This window comes from Cloeon dipterum, chromosome X, assembly GCF_949628265.1.
Source record: "Cloeon dipterum chromosome X, ieCloDipt1.1, whole genome shotgun sequence".
NCBI classification, from domain to species: Eukaryota; Metazoa; Arthropoda; class Insecta; order Ephemeroptera; family Baetidae; genus Cloeon; species Cloeon dipterum.
The window spans coordinates 19,655,915-19,671,337 of record NC_088790.1 but is presented as its reverse complement, the minus strand read 5'-3'; the positions used below and the strand labels follow the sequence as shown (position 1 = coordinate 19,671,337).

Sequence of the window (15,423 nt, the reverse complement as noted above, 5' to 3'; positions counted from 1 at the left end):
GACTCATAGTAAACTTTTTTATTGAAAGTGAATAGATATACTTGGAGAATAGTAATTTCCCAGGATTTAAAGATAATTTCAAGACCGCAATTTTGACTGGCTGTAGAATAGAGGTAAGGTTTTAAAAGTTTTCATTCTTTCTAAAAACGATTAAAATGTTTAAATTTTGACAAAAAACTACAGCTTCCGCAAAGAAAATCAATTTTATTTTAAAATCGATGGGGAATGATCTACGGCAGTATTTTTTACATTCCTCCATGGTAGATTCCATGGGGATTCAATTGATTTTGAGCTGATAAAACTCCAAGTCGCATTTCGCTGAGTCCAAAAGTCTTTTCACCACTAATTTTTATAAACTGTTGCCTCTATTGATTAGAAAGAAATGAGTTGTTTTCTATTATTTCACTGATTTTGCAACCAGCATTGTAGCGATACTAATGTTTTAACTATTTAATTTCTAATCTTGTTCCATAATTTTTTTTAATAATCAACTGTACAGCCTAAAAAAAAAATAATATTAATTATTACTATTTTCTAGAAAGCTGATAAGTTTTTCGTTGAAACATAAAATGATGATGATCAGAACCCAATCAATTTTTATAATTTTAAATCTGGACGTCTACATTTTCTGATCGCATGTTTCGAAAAACAAAATATTGTAATTCTCATCATGCACAGAGATTGAATCGTGGTTGTATAATCTGAGCTAGTATACAAAATTAAATAGTTTAGAAGGGAGCGCCTGCAGTTTAAGTGTTTAGGCAGCTGGCACTTCGTGCCATTCGTGCCGGTTGCATACACACCGACATTTCCATAGCAACGCACTAGTCGGGAACATAAAAGTATGATGTTTGATCTCCATCCAGCTAGGAATTTTGTAAATATTTAAAGATTTACAAAAGCAAAAATTAAAATGGAGCCGAGTGACACTCCGGTTGAAGAACCACAGGCTTTGGACCTGGAAATGGTCGAGAGCAGATATAAAAAGGTTTGTCATCTTTTACAATTCGTTATCGATGTATGTCAAATTTTATCAACCGCACACACACACAGTTGTGTTCCGAATTGGAGAGAAACGTCGCGATGGAAGACGTGCTGACGGAGATCAATTTTCTGTACGGCGCCCTCACGATTACCCGGCAAAACGAATACTTGCTGCGGCTGAGCTGCGATAAAATGCAACAGGAAATGACTTCGAACGACGCGAGTCTACGATCGGCGCTGCAGCAGGCCGAGGAGTCGCGGAAAAGCGTCCTTAGCATGAAGACCGCCATGGAGGACGCATTCCGAACAGCAGACGCGGCGCACCTCAGAGAGCAGTTGGCTCAAGAAGCACTCGTCACCGCCGAGAAGCAGATACAGCTTCTGAAAACCGACATTGAACAGAGCAACCGCGCCGCTCTCGAAAAAGCAGAGTAAAAAATAATGCTGGAAAGATAAAAATATATTGATTGATTGATTTATTTATTTTGTGAAAACATATTAAGGATCACAGCCAAAAATAGAAATTTCTCCAAAAGATATTCATAAAAATAATCTCAAGAAATTTCATACCGTCATCCCAAAAAAGTGTCCATTTAAAAATATATCACTACGCTATGACCAAAATCAACTAATTTAATTAAGTTTTGCAACAAATCACATACGAAATTTTGAGAATTTCTGTACTATGGAGTAGATTGATGTTTCATTGAATTTTCTACCCGTTTTTTTTTAGATATTGTGTCAACATAAACAATGTTTTTAGATTGGACAAACTTCCAACATTGATACAGTCGAGTTAGTACAATAAATTGCAACTATATTTCTTTGTCATTTTATATGAGAATCTAATTTTTAGAAATTTAAACTTCTCGTTGAAAATTAATTAAGTTTTCCAAGAATTGTTTTACCTATTCCAGTTCAGTACCGCGAAATCAAGATGAACAACGGCTGGAGAGCGAAAAGGTCGGTCGGGAGGTTGCAGATCTGAGATCAAAACTGGCTGAGGCCGTCAATGCGTATGACGAATTGGAGAGGAAAAATATGGCCACAGGTGCCAAGATGGACACAATGGCACAACATTTGGAGGTTTTATTTTCACCTAAAATAATCTAGAACATGCCAACGTTCAAAGAGAAATGTAGGTTTTGAGCATAGAATTAGGAAAGGAGATGCGAGTCCGCGAAGCTCTGGAGTCACAACAAACTGCGTTCACAAATGCAATAGCGGAGAAGGATGCTGAAATAAAAAATCTGCAAGAGCAGCTGCAAGCGGTCGACAAACTCGTTGGTAAAAATGAGAGCCTTGAAGATGAGAAAAAGGTTATGGTTGCTGTTTTTAATTGAAATTTAAAGTTAGTAACAGTTTTGCAGTTGATAGAGGAGAAGCTGCAACGAGAATTGGAGACGACAACGGCGAGGGCTCTGAAAATTCAACTAGACTACGAAGCACAACTGCTGAAGGTGGAAAAGCTGTCTAGAGAGGCTTCTCAAAAGGCTGCAGCCCTAAAGGTACCATAGTAACTTATTAATGGCAAAATAATATGTATGAGTTCACATCACGCAATCCGAGGCCATGAATTACCTCTGATATTTTATTTTGGAATGTGTTTAGAAAAATTTACCATGAAAATTGTGGCTTCCAACTTTCCAACAAAGTCAATCCCATGAATTAGTTTTCATATATATGTAAAAACCAACACATGATTTAATAATGAGATATGATTAGAATGAGATAATTATGACCGTAGTTCAAGGTGCCCTCAAATTTTAATGAATTAGAGCATCCTAATTAAAAATAAACAATAATATTTTAATTTGGATTTTCGTATTACAGGCAAGAAATGATGAAGTCCAGAAAGTAAAACAGGAGGCAGCCAAGTATATAAAAGGGCAAGAATCACACTTTAAACGGATGGCTACCATGGAGGCTGTGCGGAACGAGTGGGAGCGTCAGAAGGACGAGCTCAGGGCGCAGATCATCGAACGTGAGCGCGAGGCGGATAGGTTAAGGAAGCAGGCTGACACCCAGAAGAAGAAACTGGACGCGGTGGTTAGAGAGAAGGATATGATGGCCAAGAACGTCAGCAAAGCAGGAGGTGCGGCCCTTGCGAAATTCGAGATTATATTCCAAAGCCCAACTTTTGGTCACTGAAGCAAAATAAAATGGTTCATTTTAGCGGATCAATGAAAATATCTGGGAAATAATTTTTGCAGCACATATTTTTAGTTCTGCAAAGCCATTCTTACTATTTTCATTCTGTCTGTGTTTTTATCGACTTTTGCATCAAGGATAAACACGTGTACCTTATAAAATAATTGTGATTTGTGCACCCGCGTCAAGGTTTGCTAGAGCAGCAAATTGAGAAGACAAAAAACATGGAGCAGATGGAGAGGACGCTGATGAATCAGCTTCAGGAAAGGGACCACGAGCTTTCCAAGCAGAAGACACAGCTGAAGCAGTTAGAAAATGAATGCAAACGGTGAAATATTTTCGATTGAGGGGGAACAGAAAAGTGTCAAACCGTTTTCAGACTCAAGGCCATCTCGGAGCGGAAAGGAGATAAATTTGAAGAGACTTGCGAGCAACTGAAAGAGGAGCAGGAGCACAGACTGTTGGCCAGGAAGCAAATGCTGAAGCTTGAGTTCGAGCAAAAGAACGAGTCGGTGCTTTTGGAATCACTACGCTTTGAAAAAGAAAATTGCGACCGACAGCTAACGGCGGCAAAAGTTGACAAATCATGCTATTCATTTAAGTTGAAATTAATCGTAATTAGCTGTCAATATAGGCGAGAGTAGAAAGATTGGAAGAAAAAATTCAAGAGCTAGAACAAAACGGGGTGCAGCTGAAAGAGAGTATTATCAATTTTGAAAGCAACAAAATGAAAGACGAGCTTGGTACGTTTTTTAATTATTGACCTTTTTGATGTTTTTTTTCTTTTTTTTTAACAAAAATTAAACTGGGGATTGTGTGTTTCCTAATATTCACCAATTTGTATCCATAGTTTTGCAAAGAGCCGAAAGGGAAAAGGAGAACGCTAGGCACGAACTGCGCCAGGTCAGGGAACAACTGACAACCTTCAGGGAACGTGCCCTGAGCGCGGAGCAGGAGCAAAAGCAGTTGCAGGACGAAATTGCCGTATTACACCATCAAAAAGAAAAATTGGGCACCGATCTCGATAAGGTGGATCCATCCCTTAATATTGAGAGCAAAATATTAATTGAGAGCAAAATAAAATTTCAAAGCAGCTAAACGAGAACCAGAGCGCATTGCAAAAGAAATTAAAGGCGAAGGAGGAGGAAATCAGGGTTCTGCGGTCGCAAATAAAAGAGCTGGAGAAGGAGTTCAAACAGGCCAACCTTCAGTACGACCAAAAGGTCGAGGAAATTCGACTGCTGCAGCTGCAGGTGCAGAACCTGACGAGCGAAAAGAAGCTAATCGCACAAGACCTGATGGCCAGGGACGACACCAGGATGCAGGTTTTTCGGCTGCAACGTGACCTGACGGAGGAGCAGCTCAAACGCAAGGCCCTAGAGGACGAACTGGCGCAGCCCAGGAACATCCACAGGTGGCGCTACCTTCAGGTAACAATAAGTTGCATACTCTCAGATCTTATGAAACTAATGCCCGGAATGAGCAGGGCGAGGACCCTGAGAGGTTCGAGCTGATCCAGAGGCTGGCTTTGGTGCAGAAGCAACTAGTCGTGACCCTGTCGTCGAGCAACAACAAGCAGGCCAAACCTGAGGAGCACAGCAGGATGAGCCATAGTGCTCCGCCCTCGTCCTTCAGCCCTGCAGAAATGCTGTACCAACTCAGGCACAGCCAGAAGCAAATTAAGGTACATATCATGTTTAATTATATCATCACATATTAAACAAATTTAAAAAAACTAGAAATGTCATAAGGCCTTAGATTTTATTTCCAAACACAAGTAGAAATTGTAATATATGTCATTTTAAAATTAAATACGAGATACAAATTAAATAATTAAAAAATCAAGCAATTCGAACATTTTCTTTGCAAGTTCTATAAATGTTCAAACCCTAAAACGGTGAGTGCGTGTGTTTAAATCAATGGTATTAATTTTTCAATGGAATGCATATAAATATCAATATTTAAAACAATGTATGAATATTGAAATTTAATATTTTTTATCTAATACTATACTGTCGTTTAAATTATCAATCTATTGTTCCATAGTGCTTATTGGCAGAGAAGATGATGTACCAGTCACAGGTGGGCGACTTGCGACAGCAGGTGCACCAACTAGGACTGCAACTGCAGGAGTGCAAAAAACAGCTTTTCGCGCAGGTGCATATTTAAAAAAAGTTTAATAGCGATATTCAAGCGAACATGCGATTTGAAAACAAATGTCTATTGTTGCAGAAGAGGAAGTTAAAGAAGAGTCGGGTCGCGAAACCCGAGGAAACGACGAGCGTTGCTGCAGTAACACAGCAAAGGGTTCGATTTACCGGCGGCGGTTTCAACCTCAACGTCACTCCGCAAGACTCTCGTCTCACGGATTAATGCATGCGATGTTATATTTTGCTCTCACACACAACGATTTCATCGGTGCAGAGAGGAAAAAACTGGACGAGAAGAGGTGTAGGCAGTGCCACGTTTTTCACTTTAAATATAATAAAATATGTGTTATGAAGTGAAGAAGAGAATAAATCCGTGCGAAAGTATGAATAATGTAATAAAAGGGTAATTACGGAAACAGCTTTTTCTCATTATTTTGCAGCACGCGCTAACGCTAATTTTGGCCTTTCTAATTTTGTAGAAGGAACAGTTCAGTTGGTCTCGATTTTAGAGCAACGATGAGGCAAAAATCCCCCTAAACTATTAGTGCTAACCAGCACCAAGGGCGAGTTAAAATCGTGATTTGAATAAAATAAAAAAACTAAGATCTCAAATACATAGTTAAAATAAAAGAAAATTTTCCAAATCTTAACTTTTATTCTGTTTTGTACTTATTACTGCACTTATTAGTAGACAATCAATTTTTTTAAACAATAATCAGTTCACAATCAGCCTACACCCAATTCACGATATATTTAAAAAATAGATCATCTGTTACTAACATTGGCATACATAATCCCGAATTTCCCGCTTACGTATACGAATACAAAACTGTCTGATAAGAAAGCTCGTCATTTTGCAGGCGACAATGAAGGAGCTAGACGAATCACACACTGTATAATATATTAATATACAAGCTGATGTACGTACTTGCACTCTTGTAACTTATCAGTGGGCTTATCAATAAAAATTTCTGCCTTATCGTTGATTGATGGTGATGCGCGCGAATAATACATATTAAGAGCTAAGCAGGGCTGGCGGACAGGTCGAAATGGCGATCACGCACAGGGCTTACGTCATCATCACCTTTCCCTTGTGCTGCGTGTCCATTGCCCTGCTGGCCACCTCGCTGTCCACCCAGAACTGGCTGGAGTCGAAAGGAAAATACGAAAATCCCGACCTGCCACCCATCAAATTCAACTACGGCCTCTTCACTGGGACGCTGACGCGATCATATCAATTAGAGGACAAGGACTACGAGCTGCACAGTTAGTATAACATTTTTTTATTTTGAGGGGATGAGTAGTTGCCCAGCAAATGATTTCAGCATCAAAAGGGTAAATTCAAATTTATTATCAAAAATGTTTTGGAATACTTTAAAGAATTAAAAATGTGTGCTCTTGTCAACAGTGACATGCCTGGCTGACTTGGGCATTTGCGCTTTGAGCTGCTTAAATACACAAGAACTTCGTGAAATAGAGGTCAGAGATCTGTACAACGCAGGTGGCAATGTAGAAACCCTAGTAGATTGTGAGGCAATTTCGCGAGCCAGCGCCGCGGCCGGCAGAGTTGGGCCAATGCCTCTGGTCCTAGCCGGTATGATCCTTTACTGATTTATAGGAACGCCGCGTTATTTGTCAAATTGGTTCGCAGGCGCAAAGGCTACCGGACCTGACCCGTCGTTCGTCAACATGGGCGTCTGGGGCTCAACGATAACATTCATCGCGCTTGCCCTGTTGATGGCCACTATGGGCGCCGTCTTTGCGGTGATCAACGCGGCAAACACGCCGGTGGAGCCGATTTTCGGCATCCTCGGCCTCTTTATCTGGAATGCCTGTGCAGGTGACTTGACTAATAGCTTTTTCAAAATTTTGTTTGGCAATTCTAATGATTTTGCTTATCACGCGCGCGGCTGTGCTGACTAATCGATTTGGTAGTCGCTGATAACACTGCTGACCTTCGAGTGCACAATTACTCACCTAAATAATCGGTTTTCAGCCTTCAGCATTGGCCTGGCGTTGATTATTTGGGGATGTCATTTCGGTGTTGACCTGACCTCAAACGCAGCCATAGCTGAATCGATCACTGGCACACTGTCCACTAATGGCCTGGCTTCGATTGGATATTCCTTCTGGTAAGGGTCAAATCTGTCACCATGTGAACGAATTTTGAACTAACTTTTCGGAATTTAAGGATTCTGATCGGCGCGGACATCATGCATTTGGTCAATATTGGTCTGCTGCTCGTACGCAGACACATGGTCTTGTACGCTCCTCCTCCGCCAACGATTGAGCTCAAGGAAGATAACGACGGAGCAATCTTCCTCTATTGAAAACTAGACTCTGCGGTCTTGCCCACCCTTCATTGTAAGAGTAATTATGTTTTTTCGGTTTTATTTTTGTGAGTAAATTATTCCATATCTCTCAATATTCATCGATTTTTTTTAAACGGATTAATTAGATGACACAATAAGTGACAAATATTTTCTCTTAAAAATGTGTCGCGTAATTCTAGCCCTGTTATTAAGCAAGTTTCCCACTGGAGCAATGCATGTGCAAAATTCTATTAAAAACAGCGGTTTTTCATAAATTTTATTTTAACTTCTTCAGTTCAAATTTGAAATATTTTAGTTGTTTAGATGTAAAGTTATGTGTTCAAATGAAATGTAATATTTGTAAGTAATTCAAAACACTTAATTAAAAATGACTCGAGTATGATGATATGTGACGTGCGAAGAGGAATTCCAATCAATACATTAAGATTTGAAATCTTTGCTTGACGCACTGCACGTTGATTTAAAGAACAAACATTTTCTTAGGTGCCAACAATTTAAGTATTTCTCATTTCCCTAAGAATATATCTGAGATATCATGCGTCCCCAATATGAGAACAAGCTAGCAATTAAATGCAAAATTGTTTTATTTATAACACACCATGTTATGTATGAAAATGATCGAAACCATCCGGTATCACTGTACTAAAATAAATTTCATGGTATTAAAATATTAGAGTATTTTTTTAAAATTTGGTTTAATACTTTTCTGCACTAGAAGCCAACAGAAAGTTCTTTTGTAAGTGGTCTATCTTCTTCAAAAGCAATTTAGGTAAATAGTGTAATGCTGCATGCAGTGTTTAAAAGTTGGGGTGTTTCTGTGGGTTTGAAAAAGTAAAAATTGACAATGCTATATTGTTCGTAATTTTAGAAAAGTCAAACTAAAGACTGTCTCTTCTTTGGTTTAATTCATATTAATTTTTGTGCAAATCTGCTGCCATTTTTTCGACAAAAATGTAGGGCTAAATATGAAGATATATTTTCTTTAATTAAGTAATTAATTTTCTACGCACTTTGTCAATAAATCAGCATTAAACAAGAAATTTACTAACTAATTTTAAAACTCATTAAATTTTACGACCGATATAATAAAAAAGCTCTCTTTCATCAACTGAAAAACATTCTGTTAAACTTTCGCTTTAGAATCACTAAAAGCGAGAAGAGAGCGATTGTGTGAGGCGGCCCCCTCCACCAGGTCGGCGTCGTACCTGGCTGGCAGGTGGGCTCCCTCTGCCTGCGAGTCGGTTAATTTTAATCCGGAGAGTAGCCGTCGTCAGTTCAGTGCGAGCGCAGCTGTGCTTGTTGCCGGAGTGACGCTGCGATGTCGTGAGTGTTGGCGCCGCGCGCGAAATGAACCTGTACAAGCGGGGAATGATCTTCGCCACCTTTCTGGGCTGCTGCCTGGCCCTGGGCCTGCTGGTGGGCGCCCTCGGCACGCCCTACTGGGTCGTCTCCAGGGCCGAGCGCATCCCCAACACGGAGAAGTCGAACGGCAGCGTCAACTTCGGCATCTTCACCGGCAGGAAGAGCCTCAATGTCGGCTACGGGACCCGCACCAGCGAGTTCCAAGGTGCGTCTTTTTCCGTCTCCTCTCTCACCAGGCTAAATAATATTCGCGGTTCAAAGGTGGCAGGTTAATCGATTTTTATTTCCAAATTCAGGTGAATTTCATACAGGAGGGACCCACATTGTAATGTCATGAATTATTTAGATTATTATTGGTTTAATTTAGTACCTAGATTATTTGAATATAGCATTTAAGAAAAAAAATTAATATAAAATTACAGAATATTTCTCTAGGGCAGTTTTTAAGTTAGTTTGGCCATTGAAGGACTCACATATTCATCTCTTGTCTGTTGACTGGAGAAATTAGCAGGCGCTCAGACGATTTCTGACCTTTGCGTCAGGTGTGTAACCTATTTTATTAGACCTTTGGCGCAATCATGGTAATACAGCCATCTCCAGATGGAGCCATACGCGCGAGTCAAGGTCTGCTCGGCCCCCGCGACTGCTGCATTTATTCGTAAACGCGCCGCAAACAAAAGCTGCTTCTCTCTCGGCGGTGGTGCACCTGAGCGTGACCGGATATTATTTTTATCCGCCGCCGAGATGCAATGTGGGAATTCGATAATTTTTCGTTTTTCCTCTGCCGCGGACAGAGGTTTTCTCACGCGGCTCGAGAGGTCAGAGGAGTCTTCGCATTTTTGTTTTTGAACCTTTGAACACACGCGCGTGCATCGAATGAGTGATGGCGACGTAACGGTACCGCGCCTGCATCCAAGTAGTTGTGATAGGCCCCTCATTATGGTCTTTTATCCAGACACGGAATTTTTCTCACTCTCGAGCCGACGCAAATTGCTCTTTGTTCCCCGCGGCGATTGAAAGAAAACAGCACTACTTCGCGAGATAGTTGATTGAGTCTTAACTGCTGCGAGTTTGCAACTTGTCTAGCAGGCAATTTTCGCGATCGGCGGAAATCGAGGTGCAATTAAAAATGTATCACTGGGTCAAAAGGACAGTCAGTTGACCACAAACTGGTTTTGCGGACAAATCAAGACGACGATTCATCACCGACAGCGACGACAGAATGAGAATAATTTACAACTATTTAGGCCCATCGCAGTCACATATGACTTCAATTTATCCCCAAAGCGAAACCACAAAGCACGAAAAGAGCAGGGAATTTTAAAATCTCCATTCTGCATCGAATAAAGTCCTTATCAGCTATTAAGATCTACTATTTTCTCATTTGAATTTTAATGACCAACAAATGCAAATTATCTGATTACGCTCAACCAAAATTGTTACTCAATAGCTTCCTTTCGGACACATGCTATCTCTGTTTGGCATCAGTGGTAGAATTATCAGGACAGAACCCTATGAATGAAATGCGTGGGCCTAATTTGAACGTGTGGAAGTGAGATTGAAAGCGTATTTTTTTTAAATGAACACAATTGTCCAGCAAAATCTACTGGACATTATTACTAACTCCAAAGCACGAAATAAATGCCGTGAACTAAGTTATACCAAAAGGAAAACTTACCTCAGAGGTGTTGATATGATTTCTTTAAAAATCCAGAGAATATTAATGGAAAAAGAAGATCATTTCCTTTCAGGGTTAGCAGAAAAATATTATTTTTATTAAGACGTGTAACAAAAGATTTTCGCCAGCCAGAACTGATTTCCATGATTTCTTTACCGTATTGAACAAAAAAACTTGAACCTCCATACTTTTAAATCTTTACGCCTTCGCCGAAAAGATAAAAAATGTATCTGAGCGAAACCGCTTTCAAATCGGTGAAGTGAACTTGCATAATTGGTCACGCAAGTGTGGGCGAACAGACATAATTTGACATGCTCGCATTCAACAAATTGAGTCGATTTTTTTCTGAAAAAGAGGGAAGCAAAACTGTCACATATTTTCCCTAACACACAGTAGTAGGCTCGAGATATGATCCACACGAGTAGAAAGTTTCTCGGGCCCTGTGGGAAGCTGCGTGTGCGACTTGTTTTCCCGTCGGGAGCGTGAGGCAAGTCGCGGTTTTATTCGATCCTCGGCGAATCTCGTGTTAACACCGGCGGCAAGGGTTGCGCAAACAGCAGCTATCCGTGAACAGGAAGGCGGCATTCCATGTTTCATTCCGCGGTGATCAGTCTTTCCTTTTCTGTTGCCTCGTGTAAATATGTTAATTTTTATTTTGTTGAAGAATTCACTCTAGGATGACATTTTGGGGATAAAATGTAATGGACCTGTCCTCGTTGGGAAACGTCAAAGTTGTTCCAACGAGGACAGGTACATTCCATTTTATGTTAATTTTAGTTTCTATGTTACTTGAAACTTGAAAAATGTTAAACTGTAAATTTAAGTTAGCTTGCATATGCAATTTTTTACTTTTGCCAATCAGATAACAATGAAACACTTAATATTTTTGGAATTTTACGTGCTTTCCCTTATAAACTAGGCTTCATTTTCTGAATATTATCTTTACTTAAATTTTTCAATTTAAAAACCTGAACTGTTGATATTTATAACATGGGTACGAGCTTCTCAGTAAATTTTCAAAGAGAATTAAGTCCATATACTATCGTTAATTTGCTCTACTTTTCACTCAACTTATTCGATCAATATTTGATAAATTTTCGTTGAGAGTGAAAAAACTTGGCTTGCGAGAAATTCACATATTGAAGCAGCAAATTTTAGCATGCTACTTTTAAATCTGACCTTCAGAAACTCAAAAAGCATTTTATGATACAAACATTTTCTTCCCACGACCTTGTAAAAAATGCGAAAACCCCCAAAAGCGTTTTTTGTATGTATCGCGAGATCAGTTGATAAAAGATATATACAAAAACAGATGAGAAAGCGAGATGCGAACAACAAAGCGGAATATTAGCGAAGGAAAGAGAGGATGATCGCCGGCGGGCCTCCTTTGTGCGCTGCTTTGTGAGATACTTTTCAAAAAACTAGAGCATTATCTTGCTATGCTACTCTACTTTGCTTCGGAGCAAATTCGTCTGGCACGCGTTGTTTGCTCGGCCGTGAGTGCGTTCTCTCTCGCTAGCTAAATGAGTGGCTGCTCGCGCAATGACGTACAAAACAAAAGCAGCAGCGAAAATTAAGTATGCGCGCAGAGCTAATTTGGCGTTCAAGCTTACTAGATCAAAATAACGAGAGGCAGCGTTTCCTGTGCTGAAAACGACTGCGTTTTAAGACGAAACTGCAAGGTCAGCTTGATCCTGGTGTGCACTCGTGCATTTTACTTTTTTACGTACAAAGCTTACTTTGCTTCGTGAAGGATAAAATTGAGGGGAATGATTCCAAGAGCGCAACAGAAAGTTAAATTTGCATCTATTGGCGGATTTTTAAGCTTTTTCTATCTGAAACGTTTAAAATTTATTTCAGTGCTATAGACGATTGGCTTTTATATGTGCGTCTGATTCACTTTTAAACTCCGAATAAGCACAAATCACGCAATTTTAAGACTTTTATGTGTCACTTGTCACCCTTTTTTTAAAACCGCTGAACTAGTGCCGCCATGATAATTTTTTGTTTCATAAAATTCATATTCAGATATACTCAATTCAAATATGGCTAAAAATTGACATGATAATCCATTTAGAATAAGTTGCTTTTATATTTTTTGGTGCGTTTCCTTTGGGTTTCTGTTTTTGTAATGCCTTAGTTTATTTCTTGTTGGCTCTTGTAAAGAAATAAGTTCACTGATCAGTATTGATGTTTTCTTTTGAAAGTTTTTTTTCTGAATTTACGTTTAATTTAAAAATTATCTCGATTTCAAAATTGGGCGTAAATCACAACGCTCTCGTTTTACAATCGCATTTACTCTTAAGCTTCGTTTTATTCTGATATTCATATTTTCGAATCGAGTTTTATAGTAGATTTTAAGAGAAGTTTTTGCTAGGAAATTGATTGATCCTATTATTAGTTGAAATATGCAAAGAGGGAGTAACGTTTAGGACTATATTATCAAAATCTTATAAATTTGTTAAGCATAAAAATCGCTAAGAAAAAGAGTTGAAAGAAATATCCTAAAATCTACTCAGGAGTAACGATAGCAAATTAAATACAATTTAACCAAACTGTGTGCATATAACGAAATGTTTTGGATTACTTAAAATTGAGGAAAATGATTCTATCCTTCGTTAGGTTTTCATACTTTTGCTAAATCTCGTAAAATATTCTGTTCCTATTTTGTTTTAATATAATCTATTAAATTTATTTTTGTAGTGGACGAGCTGGTTCAGCTGGACGCTGACGCGTTTGCCCTGGACCGGGTATACTGGTGGGGCACCGTGGCCGGACTGACCGCCGGCCTTCTGCTGGCCACCCTGTCTGCCATATTGGCTGCCCTCAACACGGCGGTCACCCCGGCCGCCGCCCTCCCCGGCGTTCCTGGCATTTACCTCTGCAACTCGCTCGCCAGTGAGTCCTGATGATTTTCGCCTTTTAGCTCGATTCTAATATTTAATTTTCTTTTTCATAGTCGCTGCGAACATTGCAACCCTTGCATTCTGGGGCGTCGCCTTCTACAAATCCTTCCAGTATAACGTGCTCACCAGGGACGACCTGGACAACCACTGGACCACCGACGGCAAGGCCATGTTTGGCTTTTCCTATTGGTACATGAATTTATTTATCTTATCATAGTGTAAGATTAATATATTTGTTTAAACCTAGTGTGAAGTGCTTGAAAATGAGTTTTTTAATCATTAGTAGTTATCTTAGTTTTGATGAACTAGGAAAAGTACTAATACAAGAGTGGGATGGTATTTTATATTGGATGCTTTTCAAAATATGTTGAAAAATCCTATTTTACCATCTTAATATTAAAATATTCAAACATACCAAGTATACCAATATTCAGGTTAGTTAAATATCCTGTTGGCTTGCATTGTTAGGGCATTCTCAGGAGTGTCAAGGCAGTGGGAAATTTTTGAGAAGTTCATGGATCTAATACTGGCTGCCCAATGTCAAAGTTTGCAGCAAAAGGCTTTTAATATGGAAACTCGAAATGCTCAAATAGCTCAACGGGCTGGGAGGAGCACCGGCGACGACTCGCCGGTTTTCATACTTTTCCAGCGGCTTTTTGGACAAATGTCTGGTGTTTCAATAAAAGACCTCGGTGCGAGGAGGCAAAAAGATGGTCACGTTGGGCCTAAGATCCTTTGCGGCCACTCGGGCCAGTTGTTCCATGTTATCCAGTGTTATTGGGACCCGGTGAGCTCATAGCCCACGGGAAGTGCTGGGCATAGGTTCAAATAAATAGAAAAAATACTTCAAAATTAAATTTATATTTTAAATTTACTCTATACAAATAAATTGGCATTTTTTTAAATATTTGACGCATTCAACAATTCAAATTGTTTTATATATAAACAAAACAATACGGGACAGTTTATTAATTAGTTATAGTGATTTGTATTTCTCAGATATGATAATTTCAATTTTCTTAGTTTGAGTGTCTAATTAGTTAATTTAACAACGTGTTGCAGGTTGGTGCTTGGTGCCGCGATTGTCCACTTGGTCAACATTGTGGTGCTGGCAGTAGGCACCAGGGAGCGAGAATCGCGGTCGACCGTAACGCCGATTGCAGAGGAAAAAACAAATGGAGCCATTATGTTGTACTAACTAAGATAACATCTTTTATAGCTATATCAAAATTAGCTTAAACGCAGCCAACTCAAGCAGCTTTTAATGAATGAAAGAGTTAGAAGATACTCGTAGAAAAGTTTCAGAGGAATGCCTGAGATTTATAAATGATAATTTCGTTCGATCCTATTTATAACTAACTCTAAATACTTAATACGAGCTGATATTTTTAAGGAATTGCAAAGACTTATCTACTTTATTGTAAACTTAAAAACTCGTCTACTTAATTTTTAGATTTTACTCTTCGATTTTGTCGGTAGCCATGCATGAAGAATAAAGAGCTTATTTTTAGCATTTCTATAAATTGTTTATATTTTATTTCCACCGTCAGCAGTTCAAAGGAGAGATATTTTAGCAACTAACAAGATGCAAAATTATTCCCAAACAGTTTGAAACTTAAGCGCTGATGGGCTCACCTAAAACGCTACATAATTTAATGGGTTTCTTAAATTCGGGAAACTTTTTGCTCTCGTAGGGCTTTAAATAAAATTACTCTAGCAAATTTTAAATTAAATAAAACAGTGTCCTTAAAGAAGTTTTACATTTATGCAACTCGCTCAACATTTGTACTGAGCCGGTTGCATACTTTCACAAAGCAAGTAAGTGCCTATTGCCTTAATATTTATTTTCTGTTTTATGA

The 15,423-nt window shown here is 39.1% G+C and overlaps 3 protein-coding genes across 3 annotated transcripts; all 3 read left to right on the top strand.

Annotated features, from left to right (window-relative positions):
• Positions 1–667: 667 nt before the first annotated feature.
• LOC135947020 (cilia- and flagella-associated protein 58-like) lies at positions 668–5,742 on the top strand. Its single transcript, XM_065495575.1, has 14 exons — positions 668–988; positions 1,054–1,415; positions 1,902–2,070; positions 2,127–2,303; positions 2,355–2,492; positions 2,818–3,079; positions 3,325–3,463; positions 3,515–3,710; positions 3,770–3,878; positions 3,986–4,164; positions 4,230–4,565; positions 4,622–4,819; positions 5,182–5,292; positions 5,368–5,742. Exons 1-14 carry the CDS (start codon positions 914–916, stop codon positions 5,506–5,508), a joined length of 2,592 nt encoding a protein of 863 aa, XP_065351647.1. The 5' UTR covers positions 668–913; the 3' UTR covers positions 5,509–5,742.
• A 537-nt stretch (positions 5,743–6,279) lies between these two features.
• On the top strand, positions 6,280–8,288 carry LOC135946993 (uncharacterized). The gene is made up of 5 exons (XM_065495536.1): positions 6,280–6,551; positions 6,694–6,879; positions 6,937–7,125; positions 7,282–7,417; positions 7,477–8,288. Exons 1-5 carry the CDS (start codon positions 6,335–6,337, stop codon positions 7,613–7,615), a joined length of 867 nt encoding a protein of 288 aa, XP_065351608.1. The 5' UTR covers positions 6,280–6,334; the 3' UTR covers positions 7,616–8,288.
• A 594-nt stretch (positions 8,289–8,882) lies between these two features.
• On the top strand, positions 8,883–15,087 carry LOC135945034 (clarin-3-like). The gene is made up of 4 exons (XM_065492392.1): positions 8,883–9,185; positions 13,362–13,556; positions 13,618–13,753; positions 14,627–15,087. The coding sequence occupies exons 1-4, from the start codon at positions 8,966–8,968 to the stop codon at positions 14,760–14,762; spliced, it is 687 nt and encodes a 228-aa protein (XP_065348464.1). The 5' UTR covers positions 8,883–8,965; the 3' UTR covers positions 14,763–15,087.
• The last annotated feature ends 336 nt before the right edge of the window (positions 15,088–15,423 follow it).